At 37.7% G+C, this 24,580-nt stretch overlaps 1 protein-coding gene across 1 annotated transcript in view; it reads right to left on the bottom strand.

Annotated features, from left to right (window-relative positions):
• Positions 1 to 1,107: 1,107 nt before the first annotated feature.
• Positions 1,108 to 24,580, bottom strand: part of LOC122352508 (CXADR-like membrane protein) — a 51,999-nt gene continuing 28,526 nt past the window's right edge. Inside the window, exons 2-7 of the mRNA XM_043249934.1 lie at positions 13,077 to 13,234; positions 11,207 to 11,405; positions 9,582 to 9,749; positions 8,598 to 8,720; positions 6,331 to 6,472; positions 1,108 to 4,751 (exon numbers count right to left, since the gene is read on the bottom strand). Of these exons, the coding sequence (XP_043105869.1) occupies positions 4,403 to 4,751; positions 6,331 to 6,472; positions 8,598 to 8,720; positions 9,582 to 9,749; positions 11,207 to 11,405; positions 13,077 to 13,234 (1,139 nt within the window). The 3' untranslated portion in view covers positions 1,108 to 4,402. The remainder of the gene's footprint in view (positions 4,752 to 6,330; positions 6,473 to 8,597; positions 8,721 to 9,581; positions 9,750 to 11,206; positions 11,406 to 13,076; positions 13,235 to 24,580) is intronic.

Below are 24,580 nucleotides of genomic sequence, written 5' to 3'. Positions count from 1 at the left end.
GAATCCGCAGCGAATCAAAGACAATAAAAAATGCCTGTTTGTTAGTTTCGCTCATCTGCGTCTGAGCATTTTTATTTGCCCTAAAACTATATGCACTAGGACAAAGTCTTTTGTTCAGAGTATTTTACTCTAGGCTAGCAGCCGGTGTTTTTTTTAGAGCAGGACATTTTTATGAGTGGCCAAAGATATTTGTAGTTCAGGATTAGTCGTAATTTTTTTAGCCAGTTCCCTTAAGATAGTGACATATTTTTTGTCTTCTAAAGGTTAATTATTAGTAGACTACTGCACTAGTATAGAGCCACCCAACTCTTCCGCCAAACTTGAACCGTATGAATCCAGCACACAAATGCCACTGCTAAAAAAAATAAATAAATAAAATTAAAATAAAATAAAAACGCGAAACCCTGCTTTATTTAGTGGCTTTAACAAGGCAAAACAATCCAGGTAAAAACTCATAGGGTGCATTAAATTTACCATTAATACAAGTAGTGTTGCTTTTGTTGCTGCTGTTTTTTCAGCAAAGAAAACACAAAATATCTACCTTGCCACATGTGTTTTTATTCCCCCTATTTTATGCCCACTGTTGATTTTTTTTTTTTTTTCATACACGAGCAGGTAAATTCACACGGTGTCCAGTAGATGGCACAATTGCACCGAAGCATCCTAAAACTCCTTACGAGATAATCTTATTGTTACTCACGACGGCGGCTGCGATCGATTGAAAAATAATGGATGATATTTTTGTGTAGGAGATTTGGGTCAGCAGCGTGAGGCGCTCAAAGCCTCCGTGTTAATGACGAAAAGTGCCTGAATCACAATGAGACCGAGAGAACAATTACACCACAATGGAAGGATTAAGGAATGAATAATTAACTACTTTTTTTTTTTTTTCTGGCCCATAAGACACTCCAGAAACGTGATCCAAACAAACTCGACTCTCAACTTCGAGCAGGAACACTTGCTGCCACAATAAAAGTTTTTTTTTTTCCAGACATTTAAATTAGCTTTGGGTTTGTATTTACATCCCTCTACAAATTCAAAAGGCGGCCATGCTACTTTTGAGAAGGGAAACCCCTAAAACTGTGCAATGAGCAGAAAAACACACCATTTTCATTGCCTTGCCACTGAATGCTTTATTACAAACCAACAGAAAATCATTAAGATACTGTACAAATATACATTTGTAATGCAGAAAGGAAGTATGCACAATTTCTCTTGTAATTCGCTATCAAATAATAGCCGGTAATGTTAAAAGAAAAACAAAACCCAAAAACCGAGCAACAGAGGGAAATGGTTTCCTTACTCATGCAGTCAAAACACCAGACTGACCAGACAAAACTACTGTATAGAGAAGCACAGCTGTAGAAGTGCAAAGGATGACTTCATTCGATGTTTATCCGGTATAATGACGTATAAATACAAAAAAGTATTTACATTAGTAACATTTCAACCAAAACCCTTTAATAGTGCGATTCTTAGTATATAATGTACTGATATTAGCCGAAATATTCGTCTTTCTCTAGCTATCGGTGTCATGCAGGTCCGTTGTTTAGATGCACATTCTCTCAAGCAATTGTATGCAGGGCGTTTAACATTAGAGCTCAGCATTCGAACCGTTCAGCTGCGACCGACCAAACACAAACTCAACTGAACCATGCGTCTCAGCACATATCAACAGCAGACTCAGCCGTACAGCAGGAACAGCGGGGTTTGCGAGGAAGCACTCCGACTAATATTACTTCATTTTCTCAGTTTCCCTGTGCCTTCATCGACCGGGCTGGGGGTTGAAGCTAAATCAATGGAACCGGCGCACATTCTGTGTACTTTTGCACTGGCCTCAAGAGTTGTGAAGAATTGGATTTAGATAAATAAGGTCAGACTTTGGTTCCTTTACCTCTTCCAGCATCGGCATCTAAGTCCTGTTCCACGCAGAGACGCTTATTCCCCGGTTATCCGGCAAGAAGACATTGTTCTGTCCTTAAGGGTGACCTGTCACTTTGAATATTTTCTGACATCTTGTTCGTCCATCTAATTCATTTCTGAAGACGTAAATAACAAGGATGTTTCTTCGAGGGGAGGAATCCATGTTACGGTCCCCTGCTGTTCACTAATGTGGACTCAAAAAGCACATTTTTTCCAGCTGGGTCTGGGTATGAATGCCTCTCTGAGCATTTGAATACATCAAACATTGAAATCTAAGAGGGGAAAACAACTGAAAAATAGAGAAAATATATTTGCAATGGCTTTAGAGCAACCCGAATATAGTAGAATACAAAAAAGATTCACGTATATAAAAATCCGCACTCGAGAATTTAAAGCTTCTAACCTACTGCAGTTACAATGTGTTTTTTCTAAAACTAAATCTTAAAACTTAACTGTCGAAATGAGGAAAATAACAAAATAGTCAGCTATCGAACACATTCAAAGCTCATTCACAGGCCCAGACAAAATTAGCAGATTTTGTTTTACATTTTGTCAATTGATTTTTTGAATAAAATGACGTGCAATGTTTTAAAGTGAGCAAAAAGTACTACATTCTTATTGGTAGCTGAAAGCATTTGCAAATTAACCGTAATATACGAAATAAACATACACACAAAAATGAAGGGTTGAGTGGCCTCAGCAAACGTCCAAAGTGGTCACAGGATGATTTTTTTATTAGAATTATATAAACAATTAAAATTAACAATAAAAATACTAAAAACACTCTTGTGAGAAACAGGACTGTAAACTGCCTGTCTCCTTCTGAATAATTATTGTTTTTATTGAAGAACATATTAGAATTTAGCAGTTTTTTTTTTTTCTGGAACCGGATCAACAAATTGTGGTTAAATAATTACATCTAATATATCAACATTTCCAGTTTACACTAATAAAAAGTTTCGTAATTTCAGCAGAAACCGAGTTAACGCAACAATTTCTAAAAACATTTTTGTTCCATGTTGTAAAAATATTATTTCTGAACGTTCTCTGAATGTGTTCTAAATATTTTTTTTGGAATGTTAAGGGAACATTTTGTCAAATTTGATAATTTTACAAACATGAGAACATTACTCTCAAAGGTTCTCAGCATTCTGAAACAAGAACTACTTATATTTAAAAAAAAATAAATAAATAATAATCATAATATAAAAAGGAAATGTTAATGAACGTCTAATTAAACTAAACTAAATTTTTGTGTTCATGTTTTGAGAACAGTAGCAGATAACTGTGAAAGAATGTTCTAGTGTCGTGAAGTTCACGTCTGAAAAAACGGGAATACCAATTGAAATATCCTAATATAGACAGGGATTTTGGTTAACTGTAAAATGATTTCATATGGTTGAGAACCACCAATGCAGAGCTTTGTGAATGGCAGCCCTTCGAATTCTTCAGGAAACTGGATTTTTCCATGCATGCATAATTGTGTGTGGGCCTGCTTGTTCGGTTTCATCATAATCATTTAGACACTTTAAATCCGTATAAACCAGCATAGAATAAGCCAGACCCAACCTCATCACTATTGCATCCAACAGGATGCACCAACCAGGCATCTGCTTTTAATCGCGAAGACCGAGAATCAAAGCGGAGCCAAACCATTTTTCCACTGAGACCATCAACCTCATTACTGAAGATACTGTTAGAATGATCCTGAATGATTTAAAGGGACTGTGCACACACATTACGAATGAACTGAAATATATGGAATTCCTATTCATACCTCTTAAATATGGAATACGTCTATTCATACGGAACATTTATAGCTTTAAAGAAGAACAAAGAAATGTACTGTCACTGTTTATGTGGTAGTGTGTCGATTTCTCCTCATTCTGGGCCAATCGCGGGCGTCTGTGCCCAGCAGGAGACCTGCCTTTGGCTGTTGAGGTGTGATGCCCACTGGGCCACCTGGCGGATGCCGATTGGCCGAGGAAATGAGTGGCAGATGTGAATCCTCGTAGGGGCGGACGAGCAGGTGCCGGAAAGAGTCCGCTTTTGTGAGTTTCTCCTCCAGTTCTGTAGCTGTCAGTTCAAACCCAGCGAGGACAGGAAGTGTGCGGTCAGGTAGACAGGCTGTCTGTCTGGGTAAAGGCAGAGTTGTATCTCTGTTCATATCTGCCTCTTTTGTTTGCTCAAACCATCATCGTAGCACAAGGCGCAGCCCACCGCATCCAAACCCCCCCCCCACCCTGCTTTTCTCCTCTGTCTTTACCCTTTACACTCCACAAGGGGCCTTCTTCCACTTCAGCGTGCACATAAAAACGACAAAAGCATTTATTAGCTGTTGAATCAAAAGGCCTGACCACCTGGGTTTTCCGCAGGGAATGGGAAATCCTTCGGGAATGTTCCTGATACCAGATGTGGGATGCTCGGTGCGGTGCGTGTGTTTATCTGTTTGTGTGTATGCTCAGGGCGTTTATTATTCCTACACAGTCTGGAATGCCTTGGTTTGGGCGGGAATCATCACCGGTGTGGCGCCCATCCTCGCCAGGTTCCCCGGGCTGAGCTTCGCCGGGCTGGCTTTGGGGCTACTGCCGGGCTCTGGAGGTTTGGGAACCACATGGTTGTACGGCGGTGGGACCGGAGGGAAGTTTTCGGGCTGCCCGCTTTCTTTGAGGGCAGCCACGACAGGCAGTCGAGGCCTGGGCCCACGGGGGACGCTGTTGTGCACCATAGACTGAGTGGAGGAGGCCCCGGAGCGAGAACTACCAGATCGGGAGGAGGACAGAGAGTTCGGCTTCACCAGTTTGGCTTTGGGAGCCTCTGCATCTTCCCTAAAACATAAAGACAGAGACTGTGAGATTCTTCATCTGGCTCGGCCAGTGCACTGCAGGCATGCGGTCTGGTATGTACTTAGCGTCTGTACTCAAGGGGCCTTCAAATGTCTGTGCCAAATTGAAAGTGTTGTTATTAAGACGGCTAGCTATAAACACGTCAACTCCCTCTAAAGCATTTTATTTTTAAATTGTTCATCCTCCAGGACAGTAGTTGACTCGAAACTAAATAATTCCTATTAATACGCCCTTTCCCAGGAATGCTGTGAATGCAGTGTGCATTTGTGTTAGCATATAAATTGCTGTGTGACTTATCAACGTAAAGGCATGAAATATAGTTTCGTATAAAGCAAAAAATATATGTATGGTGTACGGCTATTGCTTTTATGGGCAAAAATGTAAAAGAAGCTCGCAGGGATTGTCCACCCAAAAATGAAAATGATTTGATTGTTTTTGTGTCCTTCATGTCTTAATGGAAGGTATTTTGAAGAACATTGAAGTCAAAGGTGTGTGGTCCATAACAGCAAGGAAAAAAAGTCACATGTGTTTTGAACAGCATGAGGGTAAATAAATGATCCAAATGTTAAATTTAGGGTGATCTTTGTTAAATACACAATCAAACCAAAATTTATTCAGACACCTTTAACATTTCTTACTTTTTCAGTTTATTTGTTGCAGTTTAGAAAACGTTAATAAATATGACATCTCGTCCTGATAATGTCTCGTATGTAACGAAAGTTGTATGTAAAGAAGAAGAGTCACATGTTAAATTAAAGTGTGCATGTAGATAATACTAATTTAGGTTAAGAGTATGTAAATAGATCGCATTAGCAATGAAAGAAAAACTCTTAACCAAATTTTTGGGGTATAATATGTCACAGTTTGTTGACTGTACAGTGGATATGAATATAAACTAATAGATCAAATATATTTTCAGCAGTATAATACAACATATATATAAATGTACGTGTATGAGAAAATGTAAGTAAAGTATATTACAATATATATATATATATATATATATATATATATATATATATATATATATATAGTTCACAGTTTGAAATGTATTTAAAAATAAATCTGAAAATATACTTTTGCCATACTGCTTCAGAAACCTGCTAAAATTGTTTCTGTTCAACAACCTGCATGAAGTGCATTCAGACCTAAATACATCTTCTAGGAGTTTGTGCTAAATCTGCTAAACTTCTCTAAAGCTTCGGAGTTTTGTATAGCTAAAATAATTAGCATTCCCAAACTTGTTTTGGGCTCAGCATTTTGCAAAATGTTTTGATAAACACACTAAAATGGGAAAATGACTTCCGCATCGCTCGTGCCTTGTTATGTATCTCTTTAACTTCAGCGAGAGCGGCGTACATGTGCGCTTCTCGCTGTTGTCTGCATTGTTAATGCTCACTCATCCTCCAAATGTGCATAATTCATCCTGACACCCGCAAATTAGCATAGACATGAATGCATGTCAACAAAGAGAAATAGAGCTGCTGTTTTAACAAGCATTATAAATAGTCTCAGGCTGTAATTCGCACGTATGTTCTATATGCTATTTTTTCTTTAGTACCTTATTTCATTGGGTGCCTCCTCCTCCTCGTATTTCTTCTTCTCTTTCTTGCGGAAAACAAGCCAGACGATGAGGATGATGAGGAGAACGCCGAAGGACACGCCCACCACAGCGCCGGCCACCACACCCATCCCCCGGACATCTGCAAAAGAGACAAAAAACATTTTATAAGATGTTATCCTGTTAGTTTGATAATGTCTTTACATATATGCGAACCAAAAAAATCGCTGTATATTTGTAGCAATAAAAATACACTGTGCGGGTCAAAATGATAGATTTTTCTTTTATGCCAAAATTCATTTGGATATTAAATAAAGATCATGTTTTATTAAGATATTTTGTAAATTTCGTACTGCAAATATATTAAAACTTCATTTTTGATTAGGAATATGCATTGCTAAGAACTTCATTTAAACAATTTTAAAGGTGATTTTCTCATATTTTGATTTTTTTTTGCTCCTCAGATTCCAGATTTCTCGGTTAAATATCATCCTATCTAAACAAAACATGCATCAATGGAAAGCTGAATATTTTATTCAATTTTGGAAACTTGACACTTATGACTGGTTTTGTGGTACAGAGTCACAGAAACACTTCTTTTTTTTATGGCAGCTTCACTGTAATAAACAGGAAATTAAAAGTATTAATGTTGCAAAATTCTTAATTTATGAAACAAATACAATTTCACCTGTAAAGCAGCTGTCCAGAAAATAACAGTGTCATTATTCATCACAATTTAGCTAAATGTTGATTCAGTTTAGTACAAATGTTGCAAAGTTCATTAGTTATGAATTTAACTTTAGAATATCTGTTTTTGTTGTTTCTATCTCTATAGAGCATAACAGTGTCGTTAAGTACTTTAGTGTTGATTCAGTTTAGTTCAATACTGTCCTACATATCCTACAAATAAAAATCGATTAAGCTATAAAGCAATTCTACAGGAGATGATGTTCATACTTTGACTTAAGGGTTAAAAAAAAAAAATACAATTAAACATTGGTGTATAACTCGGTCCGGAACTGATTCAGAACTAAAAAAACAAGCAATTTCTAGGGAATAAAATTCAACGGATATTTGAGGGGGAACCCTTTTGACTCTTTGCCAGTAATCAACTATTTATAACCACCCAAATGTTCTTCAGGAAATGTATCAATTCTATTCTATTTGCAAACAACACATATACAGAGATTGAGAGAGGTAAACCAGGAGTGTGTAAAACTGTTTAACAAAATCACACACTCAGTAACCACCACTGTTTTTACGGAAAACACTCCGTTCTTTGAAAAGACACATGAAAGAAAGTTTCCATGCTCAGAATAGCCTAACAAACAGCCCGTAACAAGCAAGCAGCCCCCTCTGCATTGCAGATACCTGAAGGAGTGTATCTCACCATGAGAATACTCCAGCAAACAGCACAGCATTAATCAACCTACCGCACTCACTACGTTCCTTCCTTTAATAATATGCCATTTTTTGCATGAATAAATTCCCTGTTTCCGCCACATAATTAATTATTTCTTCTAATTCCATCATCTGATATTTAATTATGCAGCAGAGCTGTTTGAGAAAGGTTTGGAGGAAGGAATTAAATCAATGAACACTGTGATAAAGAAAAGAATGAATTCTTTATTTGGACGTTAAATAGCACTGAAAAAAATCACACTGCACAGCAGAACGGGTCAGGATCTCTCTGCCATCTTCACAAAATATACAGCGTGTTGACGCTAATTCTATTAGGTGTCAGAAGCGAGAAGAAAACAAAACTTGGAGTAAGAGTTTATGATTTGCATAAAGCTTTTCATCTGAATGCTCAAACAAACAGAAAAACACAATGGCCAAGTTCAAATTAAGTACAAAATACTATTCATATTATATTGTGTTATGCAGCACCGGATGCATCGGATTACCTAATGTCTCCCACAATGCAAAGCAATGCACTCCGTTTGACCTACCATTCACAGCTTGAAAAATAAAACAGTAGAGAACATGTAGCATCTCCTTCTTGATCAAACTAGAATTTTTTTTTGGACAAATTAGCTGTAAAAAATTCAATTTAAATATTTTTTTCTGAGTTAATGAAAAACTGGATGGCACACGCTAAATAAAAAATGCAGAGCAATTTAGGTAATGTGTCGAACAATGTAGCATACTACAGTCTGAAGCATTTATCACTTCATACTGTGCACTATTTTTAGAAAACAGCAGGTTTTCACAGTACGCTATGCTAGCGTGCCGTTCTGAAAGCATCCATTCACACGAGTACTTACAGTGAACTTTGACCTCTAAAGTGCAGTTTTCTTCTCCGACATCATTGCTGGCGGTGCATTTATAAACACCCGCGCTTTCCCTCGTCAGATTTTTCAATGTCACAATCTCAGGGTTCTTCAGATCTTAAGATAAAAAAAACAATTATTTCTTTCAAACAAACAATAAAAATAGAAACCCTAAAAATTGGAACAGCAGTGTAGCTGTATATTAAATATCAAATAAGCTCTCGTCGTGTGTGATTGAGTCGTGTCGAGCGGCGTCACCAAACTGTAAGGTACATGGCGAATAAAAAACAAGCATTCGACAAAATGTTGCTTTTTATGGCTGGTTAGGACTCGGAAAAGATTAATTGCTTGTCATTTCATCACAACCGGCCTGATTAGGACACGCCGTCACACTTCAAGCTTCAAGTACCGAACCTACAACCTTTTGGTTAGTGTTGATTTCATCGAAACCTCATTTCTGACGCGAAACATCTACTGAAAGCGTACAGTTGAATGAACAGAGCATGTTCTGCAAAATTCTCCATAAAGCCTGGTGAAGGGTAGAGAGCACATTACATTACACATACGTCAGATCTCCAAGCCGATCTCATAAGAGGGGCTAATTGAGGAGGTAGTGAAGCATGTGGGGTAAAAAGTGCTGATGGAATTGATGTAAATTTAATTTGAGAATGCTTGCGGTGTTAAATTGGCCCTGTAGTGTCTTCATCTATTTTCTGCTTCTCCAGAGAGGAGATGTCCACATGATTTACTCCCCACCCTTGGAAGATAAACTTAACACTGCATTTTTTTTTCTTCATGGGAAAGCAGTATTAAAGTGATTCGAGCAGAGCGAGTCAGTTAAGTGTTTAAAAACGTGGGCAACAGGTTACAGTCAAAAGATCATCTTAACCTATATCGCATTATCTAAATATGGCACAGGTAATAAAAACTGATATTGTTAAAATTAGCTGCTTATGACATACATTATAAACTGCTCACCTATGAGGGCCAGAGGTGGCAGCTTGCCAGCGTACTTTCCTTTGTCTAAAACTCTTTCCCATTTGTAGCTGATTGGATCGGAGCCATCCGTGGACTTGCAGCTCAGTCTGACATCACTTCCTTCCAGCAGACGACCCTCCATCCAACAACGTGGTTTGGATGGCTTCACTACGTTGCAAAGCAGAAAACACACAAACAATGGTGAGATAAACACCACATATTTGGATAATTCTTTGCAATGTGTACAACAATATAGGTATTATAGCTGATTTATTTTAATATCTTTAATATTTTAATAAAAAGTCAAATGTATTTTGTATTTAAACAATGTATTTAAAAATGTATTTGTATTTTGACCAAAAATAATAAGCTTAAATCTATTTAAGTTATTTAAAAACAGCATTTTGTATTTTAAATGCATGTACTTGAAATAGTACTCCTGCATGTAGGAATGCATATTTTATGATTATCCTGTGAATTTATCACAATATAACCATTTATGCTGGAATGTATTAAATATCTACACAGCAATGCACATTTTTAGATTATCCTTTGAATTTTATATTATAATACAGCCAATATTTATATATTAAATTAGTAGGGAAGTGCATCACATTGTGAAACGCTCCATTTAGTAAAATACTAAAAACACTAAACATAGTTTAAATGAATACTATAATGGAACAAGCATTTAGAGTAAATAAAACCAGGTCTGTGCACTCACACATGCACTTTTACCCTTTTTGCATCTTTCCCCCTTTAGATCTATTTTTCCTCTCATCATCAACCCCTTAAAAAGCAGTGTGATGCCAGCGAGCTCTATAACGTGAATCTGTAAAACAACCCATTCACCATTCGATCCTCGACCCCCCGCTCCTGCCCACCCCGGCCATCAGCATCTGCTCCTGCTGCCTCTATCTGCTGAGCCAGGACAATTTTGCCCCGGCACTCGCAGGGGGGGATGCAATTACAGCCGCTGAGTGGGCTGCAGGTCCCCTCCATCTCCCAACTCTGTCAGGATCACTTACGGCGCACAGAGGAAGCTGCAGTTGCGTTCTCTGCCAAGCCATTATCTTTGTGTTGAACAAGACAAATGCTAATGTTTGCCCCTCGGAATCGAACGTGTCGTTTGAAAGCCACGGACCATTTATACAAATGCATGCGTAAATTTGTGGTGCTCTTAAATGTCTTTATGCAGCTGGCGAAGCGGTTAAGATGGAATGAGGGAATATAGATAGAAACAATGGGGTGAAAACAGACGTATAATGTTCCTATGCAGGACACATACTCACAATAATGCATGCTGAATGAGTAACTAAGACTGATTTATGTGTTTTGAAAGTTTGACTATAGTGTGTCTCATAAATTATGTACATCCCTGCATGTGATGACTGCTTTTTCCCATGCTATCATGCGTAATGTGTCATTCTTATTGTCACGCATTCGCCAAATGTCATTTCACGCAAAGTTCAAGGGGCAAAACTGGCACACTACGCCCAGGGACAACATCCTGGTGCTATTTTTGGACCCCTTACTCTGTGACATAAGCATCTGTCATGTCTTTATCATTCCCTAGGCCTACAAGAGGAGTTAATTAAAGCCAAGCTGCGGGGCCAAAGACTCACGGAGTACGATGAGTTTGACTGTGTTCCAGTAGTACTTCCCGCCGTTCTTGACCTTGCAGATGTATTCTCCGGAGTCGGTGAGCGAGAGGTCGCTGATCAAGAGCGAAGCGTCGCCTTTTAGATAGTCTCCCGCCAGGGACAGCCGCCCAGCTTCGCTCTCGTTGGGGTCGTAGATCCGACCGGCGAAGTATGTGATCACCTAGTGAAAGAGGAAGATATAGCGTGTTAATAAATACTGCTCTGATGAGGCTTGTGGAACTCTTTGAGCTAAGGGCCCAGTCCAGTGAGGGTTGAGTCACAGCCTGCAGTAGGAGTCTGCTAAACTCTGATGTCACTATGAATCAGGACCTTCTTCACTTGGTTATATTTGTCTTTCAGTGTCCCTGATACTCAACTTCATTCTGTAAATCAACACTAAAGCTATCTTACTAACAAGAAACTGCCATTTTTACTTCTCTCCATTATCTACAAAACACCAACTTTATTATTATTTTTAAGATATATATATATATATATATACTATAGTCACTATACACTACACTACACTATAGTCAAACAAAGTACATGCTGGATCTCTGTCAATCTTTAAGAAACTGCTGAAAACTCACATCTTTCAGCAATACCTGACCTCATCATAAAAAAAAAAAAAAAAAAAAAAAAAAAAAAAAAAAAAAAAAAAAAAAATACTCTCACTCTCACTGTCTCTGTCTCTCTTCTTATCCCCTTGTTTATTCCTTCCCTTCTGGCATGTACTAATTTGAACACTCCCTGTGACTGGGTGTTATAAGCACTTACACTGTCTGTTTGTCTCTCTAAATAAAATGAATCGCTGTTGTACTCTCAATTGTAAGTCGCTTTGGATAAAAGCGTCTGCAAAATGACTAAATGTAAATGTAAATGTAAATATATATATATATATATATATATATATATATATAACTTTAATCATTTCAACTTTGGCTAATTTTAAATTAAATATCTATTTTTTTTCACATCACATTTATATATTTGTCATAAAATGAAAAAATTTAGAATTTTATATTTATTTTAATTCTAAAACATTTACAACTCCCAGAACCTTACTCATCTGTATAAAGAGGGTTTTTAATATTTTTACTGTTACTTCTGGATCATTCAATTCAAAAGTTGCACTACTAATCAAAAGTTTCAAATCTGTGGGATTAATGCCAAAATATTATACAACAAAGCCATTTTAATCACTGATAATAAAAGAAAATCTGCATATTAGAATGATGTCTGAAGGATCATGTGACTAGAGTAAAAAATGCTGAAAATTCATTGAGCGCGATAAGATACTTCCTTTAAAAAACATAAAATCCTAAAAACCAACTAAACTAAAAAAAAACTAAAACTCTGCACCTAAAAGTTTGAAAAGGGTCTGAGAGAAAAACCCCTAAATTGTCGTCAAAAAAAAAATGAGCTCACTCTCATTAAAAAGCTACATGCCATTTAGAAAAAGAGCTCTGAAATGATTCATAACTGGCAGGAAGTTCAATCTGCAAAAGGTTTGACCCCTTCTTGTTGGATATATTGTGTCAGGAAGGCCCCCGGGGAGCAGCTTGAGCCGTGGCCAGATTAAAATGCAAAACTTGTCCTCGGGCCAATTCCACATCATTAGGTCATAAAAGTAATTGTTAGGGGTGATACGAGGCGAAGCGGTGACATATTAAAAGCGAGCAGTTTTTACAGTGCTGATTGCAGCACCAGTTGATGGTGCAGTTTACAGAAAGACAAGCAGCGAAAAAAAGCACTGCACTGCAGATCAGGGACTGTGGCGAGCAGCGAAGGCCAGCATCAGCAGCGCAATGTCGCAGTGGCGGGAAATCCGACGCGCGCGCGACGCACTCACCACTTTCTGCCGTGAGCTGGATTTATGCAGCATCCATTCGATGTCCAGCAGGGAGATGTCGGCTTGCCACAGCTGATGGTGGCAAGGCAGCGTGGCGTTGTCTCCGACCACCCTCTTCATCTCCGTCTGGCCATTTGCCTGAAGCACACTCAGCAATACTGTGGAGAGAGAGAGACAAAGAGAGAAGAGGAAGCGTTAAGGCCCGATGCCAGCGAGGAGTTAGGACTGAAGGGCTTTAGTTGGCTTTGCAGCAGGTTGCAGAGGTAGATTGGGGGTTTTAGAGAGGAGCGTCAGGGATTTTATGCCACTGATCCACTGCGCTCTCATCCAGACGATTCAGAGTTCAGAGGCTCCATCAAGACAATCATTGTTATATTCTCCGATAAATTCCTGGAATTGGGCGACGGTTTAACGGCTAAGCGGCCACTTGGAAATCAGCTCGATAACACAAGGGAGCGAATGGACTATTAGCAAGTGCTGGAGAGGAAGTAGGCCGTGCTTCTGAATTTATCGAGGTTGAAGCTGAATCTGTGGGCGTACGCAATCTGCGCTAATCTGTGTTACAACCCCAATTTCCCTCCATTCCGAACCATTGCAGCCTCCCAGCGTTTCCCATCACCACACATTTTCCACTCATCAAGCGATAAAACGCGGAGAGCGGACGTCCCGCTGCGCCGCTACTGTACTTTAACACCCTTCGCTTTTGAACTTCTCTACATTAACACAGGGAGGCAGCTAAATGAAGGCCAAGATAATTAATTCCCAGCATGCATTCTGATTACAGAAACAATGCCCACACAGGCAGATGACAAGCAGACGACGCTACACCTCAGCCATATGCAACAGCCTTCTGCTTGAATAATCCTGATAATGTGAGGCAAATTATCAAATATCTTTGCTTTGGGCAACGATCAGAGTGCACTGGATACTGGATATAAAAATAGTATGTTAACATATTGTAGAGCGTGAATGTTTTAAGTGAAATTATTTCACATTAATCCACTTGGGGGAAAATGTCTTCACTTTTGGCAGTCTATATACAATAATAGTCAAGGAGATGGTTTGTATTGCTTCTGGTTCATTTGTCACATTAGAAATAGAACATAGTGTTCTACTCGTATATTGAACACATTTTAGCAAATCTAATAGAAATCTAGTGAACTGTACAGTATTTAAAATATTTGTTTACATATTCATATACAGCATACAAAAAAAATGAAATAAATTTGTGGTAAATCTTTAGAAAATCATACCAATAATAGTAGACGTTGGGCTGGAAAAAAAAATAAATAAAAGTAACATCAATTATTTCTTTAACAGTCTGTACCCAATTATGACTTAAATTATATCTTTTAATTTATGAATTTATTATCACTATAATTTTTATGAAAGATGGAGATCTAAAAATATAGATCCCGGTCTCATTCGAACACACACTCATCACCTTAATCAAAATCACAATACCGTTGATTATCGGAATGGTGAACATTTCATTTTCACCTCTTAACGCGTGATAACGTCTTACCATGTGATATTTTAAGAACATCAAATAGACTTGTCTCGCTGTTTATTCAGTAAAAGCATCTCTGTATTAAATGATGTAAAATGCAGGCCAGCTAAAATGGGTTCTGGTGGAAGCAGGTGAATTCTGCAGGCCACAGATTTAATATGGGATGCATTACGATGATCAGGTTGTTCTTCAAAGGAAATTATAAGATCAGATAAATCCTCATCTGCATGGCCTCGCGGTGTCGTGGAAATCCATCTTTGATAAGCTGTGAAATCATAGAGATCTGTAATTCACTGCCTGGAAGTTACGATTAAGAGAATGACGTGTGATTTACAGAGGTTTTAAAATAAAGTGTAACAAAATTAAAAGCTAGATGGCAGAACAAAGTGTGTTAGTTCAGAACGACTCGTACTGTATTAACAGAATACCTGGATCAATTTGTCTGAATGTGCATTATACAACATTGTACTATTTGCTGCATCCCATAATGCAATGCACCTGACCAGACATGAACCACAAGCAATCTGCCAACATGCTTAAGATATTTTTTTCTTGACAATTAATTTGATTGGACTGCCAAGTTGGTTTTACAAATGCAATATATCTTTTTTTATTAATTATTATCATCTATTTTAGGATTTTATACAAATGAAAAAACAAATGTCTTTTTCATTAATTAGTCACAAATAAATAATATATCACATTTTTTAATTAATGTGCTCCTATTATGGGTTCTGACAGGTTTATATTTTGGTTTTGGGAGTCCCAAACAACAGGCTGACATGCATGCAAGGTCAAAAATCACTTTCATTTTCTTATAATAAGCATTTATTTTTACCTTTCTTTTTACATCAACTCCCAAATGATTAGTTCAATGATTAATTCTTCCAAATCCCTCCAGTCATTGTTTGATTTCACTTAAAGCAGCGTTTTTGAGTTTTAACGCCTCAAAAGAGTCACCTAGTGGCAAAGAATGAATTTGCTTTTTCATCCAGACCAACTTGAAAAGATCTACAAGTGGATGGGCAATATTATAACTTCGACATGGAATGGCTTAGGACTCTTTTTAAAAACGACTAGTTTCAATTATTCAGAGTCGACTCTTTCTTTTAAAAGACAATTTATATACTAAATCAAATTTTGATTTATTTAGAGCTGTGTCACTGCATGAAATCCGCATTTTTCAAAAATCCATAATGGGGCAATTACGAATGCATTATTATTACTACTACTATTACTACACTTATGATATACACTGATATCAAGGGTACATTAAAATCTTAATCATTGCATAATGCACAATATCACATAGTATTTTAACTAGTATGCAGTAAACAGCATGCTAGTATTCCATTCTGAAAACAGCCTGATCAATGATTAGTTAAAGACGTTCATGTCAACCAATCACGAGTCACTTTGTGCTCACTGGCGTATCAAAAACATTTGGTAAATGCAAACGAAGAGCATTTGTCATGTACTACTCCAGTTTGAAGTCTTTGAAGCACACAGAGGTACCCATGTGTTTATTTTTAAACTGAAAAGGAAGGTGCCTGTGGACCGGGTCATGTTAAGTTCTCAGCTGGAAAAGGTTTGGATGAAATGGCCATGTTAATGCCTGCAGAGCGAGAAAGGCTGAGTGTTCATCTGTCATGTTCTGCTTCTCCTGGACTGCCATCAGCTGCAGCTTGAGATTTTCTAGCCCCTTTTGGCGCATCGTGGCTCAGGCTGGGGGGAAGGAGAGTGAAAGAGCGGCTCATTAACAATAGGAACCAAGCAGCTTGGCTGAGATGCTCCAAAAGCTGGTGGAAAAGCAGATTTCTATGAAGATGCCCTAGGGGGAGTTGTGCTCCAGTAAATTCTCCTCCCCACAGATCTCAGCAATCTTATTATAGAGCAGCCAATAGCACATATCACATCCATACCCTTCAAACTGTCCAAAGTCATGGTACATAGCCTTCCCTGTCTTTACACTGGCACTCGGGCTTCGCCGCGGGAGAGAGCTGCGGTCTCCCACCCAACAGCAAGCGTGAAGAGGAAAACAGAGGAAAGATCTTGCAGCTGAGATCTAATTAATGGTTCTTGCATCACTAAAACTATCACTCGAACTGAAAATTGGGGTTCGAAAAGTCTGTGAGTAACCTTTTCCACACCACTGGTGCCACAACTATTTTTTAAGTTGCTCAATAAAACCTTGGAAAAATACTAGCGACGAAGCGTTTTGTTATGCTACATTACTAATTCATTTCCACGGCTCTACAGCTGAGCAAGACCAAACATCAATATCCCCTCCTTGCTCATATGAGGCCGATTCATTTTCGTAAGTTCATTCAGAAGGTTTAAAAAAATTATTCATTGATTTGTTTTCACTGCATTGATACAAGCTTTGGTTATATAAACTAGATTTCAAAAACTAAGTGTAATGCAGTGTTGTCAAGTTGTATACTAAATAAGATATTGTGGTATAAAGGGTAGTTCACCAATAAAATACAACTAAAGATTAGTCTAAAGATTCTAAAATCAAGATAAATTTACTTAACATTAGTTAAGAATCAAGTGAGTTAAAACACAGAGAAAGATATTTTTATTTCATGCACGGCGTTTTTTAAACCTGCAGAAACCCTGCCATTTCAAAAATGCATGATTAATGCAAGGCTTTAATATTTTGAGCCGTAAAAGATAAAGTTTACTAGACTACGTTTCACACAAAAAATACTATTTCTTTGTACTTGAAATGTCTGAAAACTGTAATTTTTAAATCCGAACAAATTGAAAAAAAAGTCAATCATGCAGGTTTGGAAGTACATATCAATCACATACAAACATCTAGTCATTCCTCCTTTTCTAGTTTTTGGAAAAACTTAACCATAGAGTGATGAGGCCTTTTCGATTCAGCAAAGACAGAGGTGAAAACTGAGAGAATGAAAGAAGGCACTTTGTTTTCCTGTTGTTGTGCTCACTCAGCTTTGCTGGAAACTGTAAAGGCACACAAACAGGAAGAGGGGGAGGCGGATAGCTGGTGATGTATGCTTGAGTGTATTTGGGGGTGGAGAGAAAGGAGAAAGGCAAGAACATATACGGATAAATGTGCTTTACCGTGCAGCGCAGCACATGGCTCATCTTAAGGCGATTTACACTGCATTTATCTGTCAAGCATCGGACATCCTCTTGAAATATTACACGCCGCGCAGTTTAAAAGTTTAATATCACACATGAAAGTCTGGCATCTCATGTGAACATCTTCCTAGAGTGAAACGCTCCACATTAAAGCTGTATTTTATGTTTCCGCTGCCCAGATGAGTCCATTGAGCCATAAAAAAGACAAAGACTGGTGCTGCATTACAGCAAGTGTCCAGAAACGCAGCAGTAAATACAAGGACTCTTTGGCCGCAGCAGTGACAGGTCAAGTACAGGTTCAACTCTTTCATTCTCACACAACACCGCACAAAAAACAACCGCAAAGCATGTCTAATTTAGAGCTGTCTTGCTATAGCTTAAAATGGATGAGTATCGCAAATAAGGCTTAGTTGTGAATCAAGCATTATCATACTTTCAAATAGTGACCTATCAAATTAAACTGGAACAGTTCACCATTTACTTCCCCTTATGTCCTTCCAATCCTATATTTCTTCTTGCAAAAAAAAAAAAAAATACCAGAATATTACCAATATTCCCAACCACCCAGAACACCCTAGTAATAACAACTTAATAAATTGGTAAAGCTGCAATTGGATTAGAATGTGTATTAAATCGCAGTGGCTGTGATTTAATTATATATTCATAGCGGTTTTCAGTTGAGCACAGAACTTCAAGCAGTACATGATCTAGAGTTTTCAGTATCTTTTTTTTTTATCGTTTTTTTGTTAAAAAAGCTGAAACTCGGACTGTATTATTTGTGAGACACATGCGTGAGACACAAAAGACACAAACACGACAATCAAACATATCCATCTAGAGTGTTTACATAAGAAAAACAATTTAAAAAACACGTTTCTAATGAGCTTCCTACGATTTTTAACCAAAATAAAACCTAGATGGTTTAACATCTGAAAATGAATAAATGAAGAATCAAAAATAATACAAATCAAGTTATATTATTCTTTTTAACTACTGTTTTTTAACACAATATTACAATAGTACCCTACTATTTCTTACTTTATTATTTTTATTAGATTAATATACAACATATTACTATTATAATCACATTTTAACAAATTCGTAGGCCATACAAACAAGAATAGCAAACCTGGACTTTTGCTATCTAATTCATTGCATTAAGAGTTGTCCCTAAATCATGCAACCCATCTAACAACCATTTACAACCCTTTCACCAACATCAAGGCATTTCCTTTCAATTTTCCCCCCAAAATTGGCAACACTTTATTTCGATAGTTTAGACCTCCTACTAAAAATAACTTTGCAACAACATGTCAACATTTTATTTTGATGGGTCCACAACACACAACATACTATCAGAAACTTTGTCAACTTATTCTACTAACCCTAAACCTACTCCAACAGACATGTAGTTATTTTTAGGTGAGTAGAATGTCTGAAGTGGACATAAAGTGTAACCAAAAATGTAAATGTAAACTCACACTACACTCACACGCAGTGTTAAATCTTAAACATATTCATCTGATATGATTGTTCAGTGATCACCTTAGGAAAGTAGCAGATATACAGAAAGGAAGATCTGAGTGCATCTTCTTTGTTGATCTCGTCTTATGAAATCACCAATATTTCCCAAATCAAATATTCTGCATAAACACTACTTTGCCTTCTATCAGGCCTGCCGGTGTGAGGTGAGGAATGCTTCCTCCTTCCCATTAAATCCCAAGCCTTTCTTCCCAGTGACTGCAGGCGACACTTTGATGGCAGGAAGAATTCTCTAATCCTTTCCTGCTGCTGACGAGATTCCAGCTCGTGGCATCAACACCGTGACGCTACCTGATGCCCTGGTCCCCGCCACGCTGCCATCCAAACCACAGGGCGCTCGCTATAAGAAAGAAGGCACAACAAAATACAAAATACTTCTTGAGGCAGGGATTGGACTCCTGTCTTCACTTCTTCTGGTGTTCAGCTGGGCCTCTGGAGGCTGATGAGCATCTCATTTGAATTGGAGGTGTTCAAGCAGGCGACGACAAGCTCATTATCTCCAGCTGAACACTGCATGTGTCAATCACTCTAGGTGACACGCAGAGAAAACAACACGATCATCTGCCTCACTGTTGGTACACACCAAAAGAAATGCGACAAGGAACATAAGGAACTTAGTTTTATAATCATACTTTTGCCTTATGAACTACAGAAGCTCCACAGGTTCGCTTATGCCGTAAAAACTTCACGTATTTCCTTTTAATCCAAACTAATGTGGCCTTAAATAATTCCTGGGCTTTACTAGGAAATTGTCACCTTCAGTACCAAGACTAACATTGGCATAAAATTTGGTTTAACTTAATCTGGTCTTGTGCACCTAGTAGATGTAACATTACTAGTCAGTGATATATGAGTTAGTTGACAAATAAAAACTGTCCTAAAATGCGACATAACAAAAATGTAGAAAAAAACTATCTTTATTGTTAGCGTTACAAATAGCATGAGAGAGGTTTATCTTCAATGTGAGAGTTTTGTTTCAATTCTTACTTCAACTACCCATTAAAGCAACATCTGAAATCTGTGGACTAGCCTGAAAATATCTAGTTTACTTGCCTCAAACCAAATCCATGAATAATGAAACCATTTATTTGCACACATGCTGCTGTGCTGCACCCGATTCACTAAATAAATTATGCAAATTAAAGACATTTTTGCAAAATATGGTAATGCCAAAATATATAAAGTGTATTACAGTTCAAACGTTTTTGTGATGTCTCTTCTGCTCACCAGCACTTCAGTTATTTGGTGAAAGATACAGTAAAAAAAATACGTAAGTGTAAACAATTTATGAAAAATATATAAAAAATTGTTTTATTTTATTTATTTTGCAAATTATGCAAAAAATATGGTCATGCCAAAACATACACACATGGGGTTGGTTGGGTTTTCATTTTAATGTTTTTGAAATAAGTCTGCATTTAATGTTTTTTGAAATAAGGCTGCATTTATTTGATCAAAAATACAGTCAAATACAGTATAAAAAGCATAATTGTGAAATAATGTAACAATTTAAAATAAACGTTTTCAGCATCATTAGCCCAGTCTACATTGTGACACAATATTTCATAAATCATTCTAATATGCTGCTTTGCTGCTCAGGAAATATCTCTTATTATTAATATATTATTAACAGTTGTTTAACATTGATGTGAAAACATATTTTACAGGAATATATTTAATACATTTTATTAATATTAAAGAACAGCATTTGTTAACATTATTAATGTCCTCTTTACTGTCACTTTTATATATTATTATAACGTTACAGCATTCTCACAGCAGGTGATCTGAAATCCAGCAGTCTTTAAGTTTATTTCCACATGTGCTTTTATGGCTATAAACAATATCAATTAAAAGATTAAACTTTTAAACTTTTAAAGCATACAAGCTTCTTCTTTAGGCACCTAGTGCTAGGAAAAAATAATACTGAGGTCAATGAGTGCATGGCAATCAGAAAGTGTCTTCCAATGCTGGTCATCCAGAGATAACTACCATGTCTACTGTTCATTATAAAGTTTTTTGTTCAGACAGACACACACAGCTGACAACAGATAAAGACACATGTAGACGCACACTTCCACGAACACACTCACTGCTGTATATGCTGTCCTGCTCTTCTTTAATGAGATGTTGTAGAAATCTGCAGCACTGCAGAGCAGATCCCTCTGGATCAAGCACAAAAGCGGTGTGAAACGCTGCAATATTGACACGACCACATGCAATATTTCGCACATCTGGACTAAAAAGAATTTGGGCATACAGAATCACCCCCTCAGCAGATCGAACAAACCCTTCAGGATTTCCTGGTGTACTGATGATGAAAGCAAAGGAATGAATGAAAAAGAAAGATTGATCACAAGAGAACTCTGATAGCTGGACTAGGTTGTCTCTCTCTCCACCTGGTCTGGATCAGCCACAGGATCAAAGCCCAGTGGGAAATCTGATTTCTGATGTATCTGACAACATCAAGTCCACCTTGCAACTGCTACAGTCCTTTCAAACCGACTCCCTTTATAATTAAGCACCAGGTTTGTTCAATATATATATACATATATTGCACAAACATAGGATTCCGCCCCGGGATGCCTATTTCAGAATAGAATTACTGACTATTTCAGAGAAACAGCTATGCAAACATAACGCGTTTCCTATATACCAACATATTATGTTTGTATTATCATATTTGGTTTCGAAGAGTCAAAAACTTACAGCATACAGCAACTTTAAAGAAGGGATAACGAATGGCTAACTTAGCATTATCCAGTTTATACGTGATCATTTGCCAACACTGACAAGTTAAAGCTGTTTATGATGTTTGCAGTGCAATATTGATCGGATTGAAAAATGAAGGCACATTAGGGATGAATTCCAAACGGACGTGAGCGTCCCTCATTTCGAAGGACGCTTCATGGGTGAAGCGAGTTCTTTGAAGGGTGTAGGGCATTACTGTCTCGTATAAGCTTTTGAAACTCTGTTAGTTAAGGGAATGACTGATGTTATCTTGATGCTATACTGATGTTATCTTGATGTCATTTTTTTCCTACTGTGGAAGTTAACGGTGACTAAAAACCTGGTTAGAATTTCCTTTTCAAAACATCTTCCTTTGTGTTCGGCCGAAGAAACTCACACAGGTTTGAAACTACTTGAGGGCGTGTAAATGATGACATAATTGTGATTTTTGGTTGAACTATTGCTTTAAAGGGGCGCAAAAAGGCCGTTTGTAATTTGCCATAGCTCTAACATTCTGCCTGCTATAAATTAGACACAGAGATAAAATAGCGCAGCAAGATCGCATTTATTTTAATGGATTATAGCATTATCCATAAAGAGAGAACGGTTTAAAAACCACCTCATCGCTGAGCAATATAACATAGTTATCTATTATCTAAGCTATTTTATTAATAAAAGTTACGTGACGCGTTAAAGCGTTGTTAGACAGCAACTACTGTGCAACCACCTGTGCATTAAACAACTTTAACGCATACCTGCCATCCAATCAGAATCGAGTATTCAGACAGATCACGATATCAATACAATTACATTCTTTATTTCCTTATCAGTGTCAGCTACTCATGGCACATTGGTATTCCCTTCTAACGTTCCTGACAGTAGTAATTCATGTGATCAAATGAGGGAGAAAAGTATGGTAATCATTTACATCTCAAGACGTGCGCCGTAGTCAAGTGCACTTTCAGCATTTTAAAAAGCCGATTTAGGTATTTGGATCACAGTGGTACAGCAACGTCGTATAGCACAGCATACAAAGTGTGCATCGCCACGTAATTATTTTAGTGAACCCAGACAGCACTTGCACATAAAGAGCACTATCAGAGACCGCGATTCATTCTTAGCGAATCCCCATATCTCCCATAAATATATTTTAGCCAACATCATAAATCCTTTTGACAGCTTTCTCTCTTTTGGGACATTTTCCTCTACCAGAGACAACACAATCGCATCGCGATCAATAACATTTCCCACAGAAGTCCTCAAATCAATAGCTAAACATATCTATCAATACCGGACATTAGCAGTCACCCAGAATGAAAGTGCGAACAAAAGAACAGACCAGACTGGTTCCCGTTTCACTGTCTGCTTGATGCAGGGCTACAGTTCGCCATTGACCTGCTCCGATCGATACTTTAATACACTTTTTATCCTGCCACGTCCATTTTGCTGCAATTTGCAACTTTCATGCCCATTAGGTAGAAAATCTAGCTGACTGTGGGGGAGAGCGGAAGAAGGAAAATGCATCTTTGTCTTCCCGAATCCACTGCTGACTGCTCAACACAAACAACTCGGCCCGTACGAAAGCTAAATTACCGTCTCCCTTGCGGTCATGTCGAGTTTCCTTTTCATCTAATGCAATTTACTATGCTAGGGGTTAGACAACATGGCTGGGGTTGATACACCACATGTAGAGTGGTACAAAAATATGAATAAATAAATACCACGGACAATAGTGTGTAAAAGTTTACTAATTGGCACGTTAGCCCTGAAGTCTAAACAGTTTTGTTACAAATTTGCTGGTGCACACAATAAAAAGACTGCGGTTTGGATCGTCTGGTTGGACTTCGCAGTTTGCAGCACAAAAGAACGACAGATGCTCTTAAAATCGTGCGGTACGGGTAAACCACTTTAGTGACAAGAACAATTTGTCTGGTGCCTTTCACTAGCGTGGCAGCAAGGTTAGCCAAAGCATTCAGGGTTTTCGCAGAGAGCAATGTGGAAACGACTCAACTGCTGAACGTTTGACATTCCACGCTAATTAAAAACAGACTTTTAGTGCTCTTATTTGTACACCGCAGCACTCAAAAGCAGCACTTGCATTAAAACCAGCTTTAAGACCGAACCATTTGTGATAATTCTGCCAAAAGTGTTCTGTCATCATTTTCTCGCCCTCACGTGTGGGGAAAAAAAACAAAAAAAAACGAAGGTGGATATTTAGCATAACGTCAACTCTCGTACAGGTACAGAATGACATAAGAGTAATTTTTCATTTAATTTAACCTTCATCTTGATTCATCTGAATTCTGGTGATCTCAGGGTAATAAACTTGCTCTGAAAAAATGAGCACATCAGCGTAACTCTGCAAATATCCAGCGTCTCTCAGTGTAATATAACATTCTTATTATCTGCATGTATTTATAGCATCTCATTTACAGTGCTTGGCTCACACAACTTTTAATTACAGCAAAAATCGCTTACTGTTGTAATAAAACTGTTTAAGTAAAGCAAAGGTAAGACCAGCTTTTTTAGTCATCTTAGTAATAACTGGTTCTGAATTGTGTTCTTTCATGATGGCATCATGGGCCTACTGCCATGAATAGATACGCTG

The sequence above is a fragment of the Puntigrus tetrazona genome, chromosome 10 (genome assembly GCF_018831695.1).
Source record: "Puntigrus tetrazona isolate hp1 chromosome 10, ASM1883169v1, whole genome shotgun sequence".
NCBI classification, from domain to species: domain Eukaryota; kingdom Metazoa; phylum Chordata; class Actinopteri; order Cypriniformes; family Cyprinidae; genus Puntigrus; species Puntigrus tetrazona.
The sequence above is the reverse complement of the archived record's forward strand: the minus strand, read 5'-3'. Positions and strand labels throughout refer to the sequence as shown.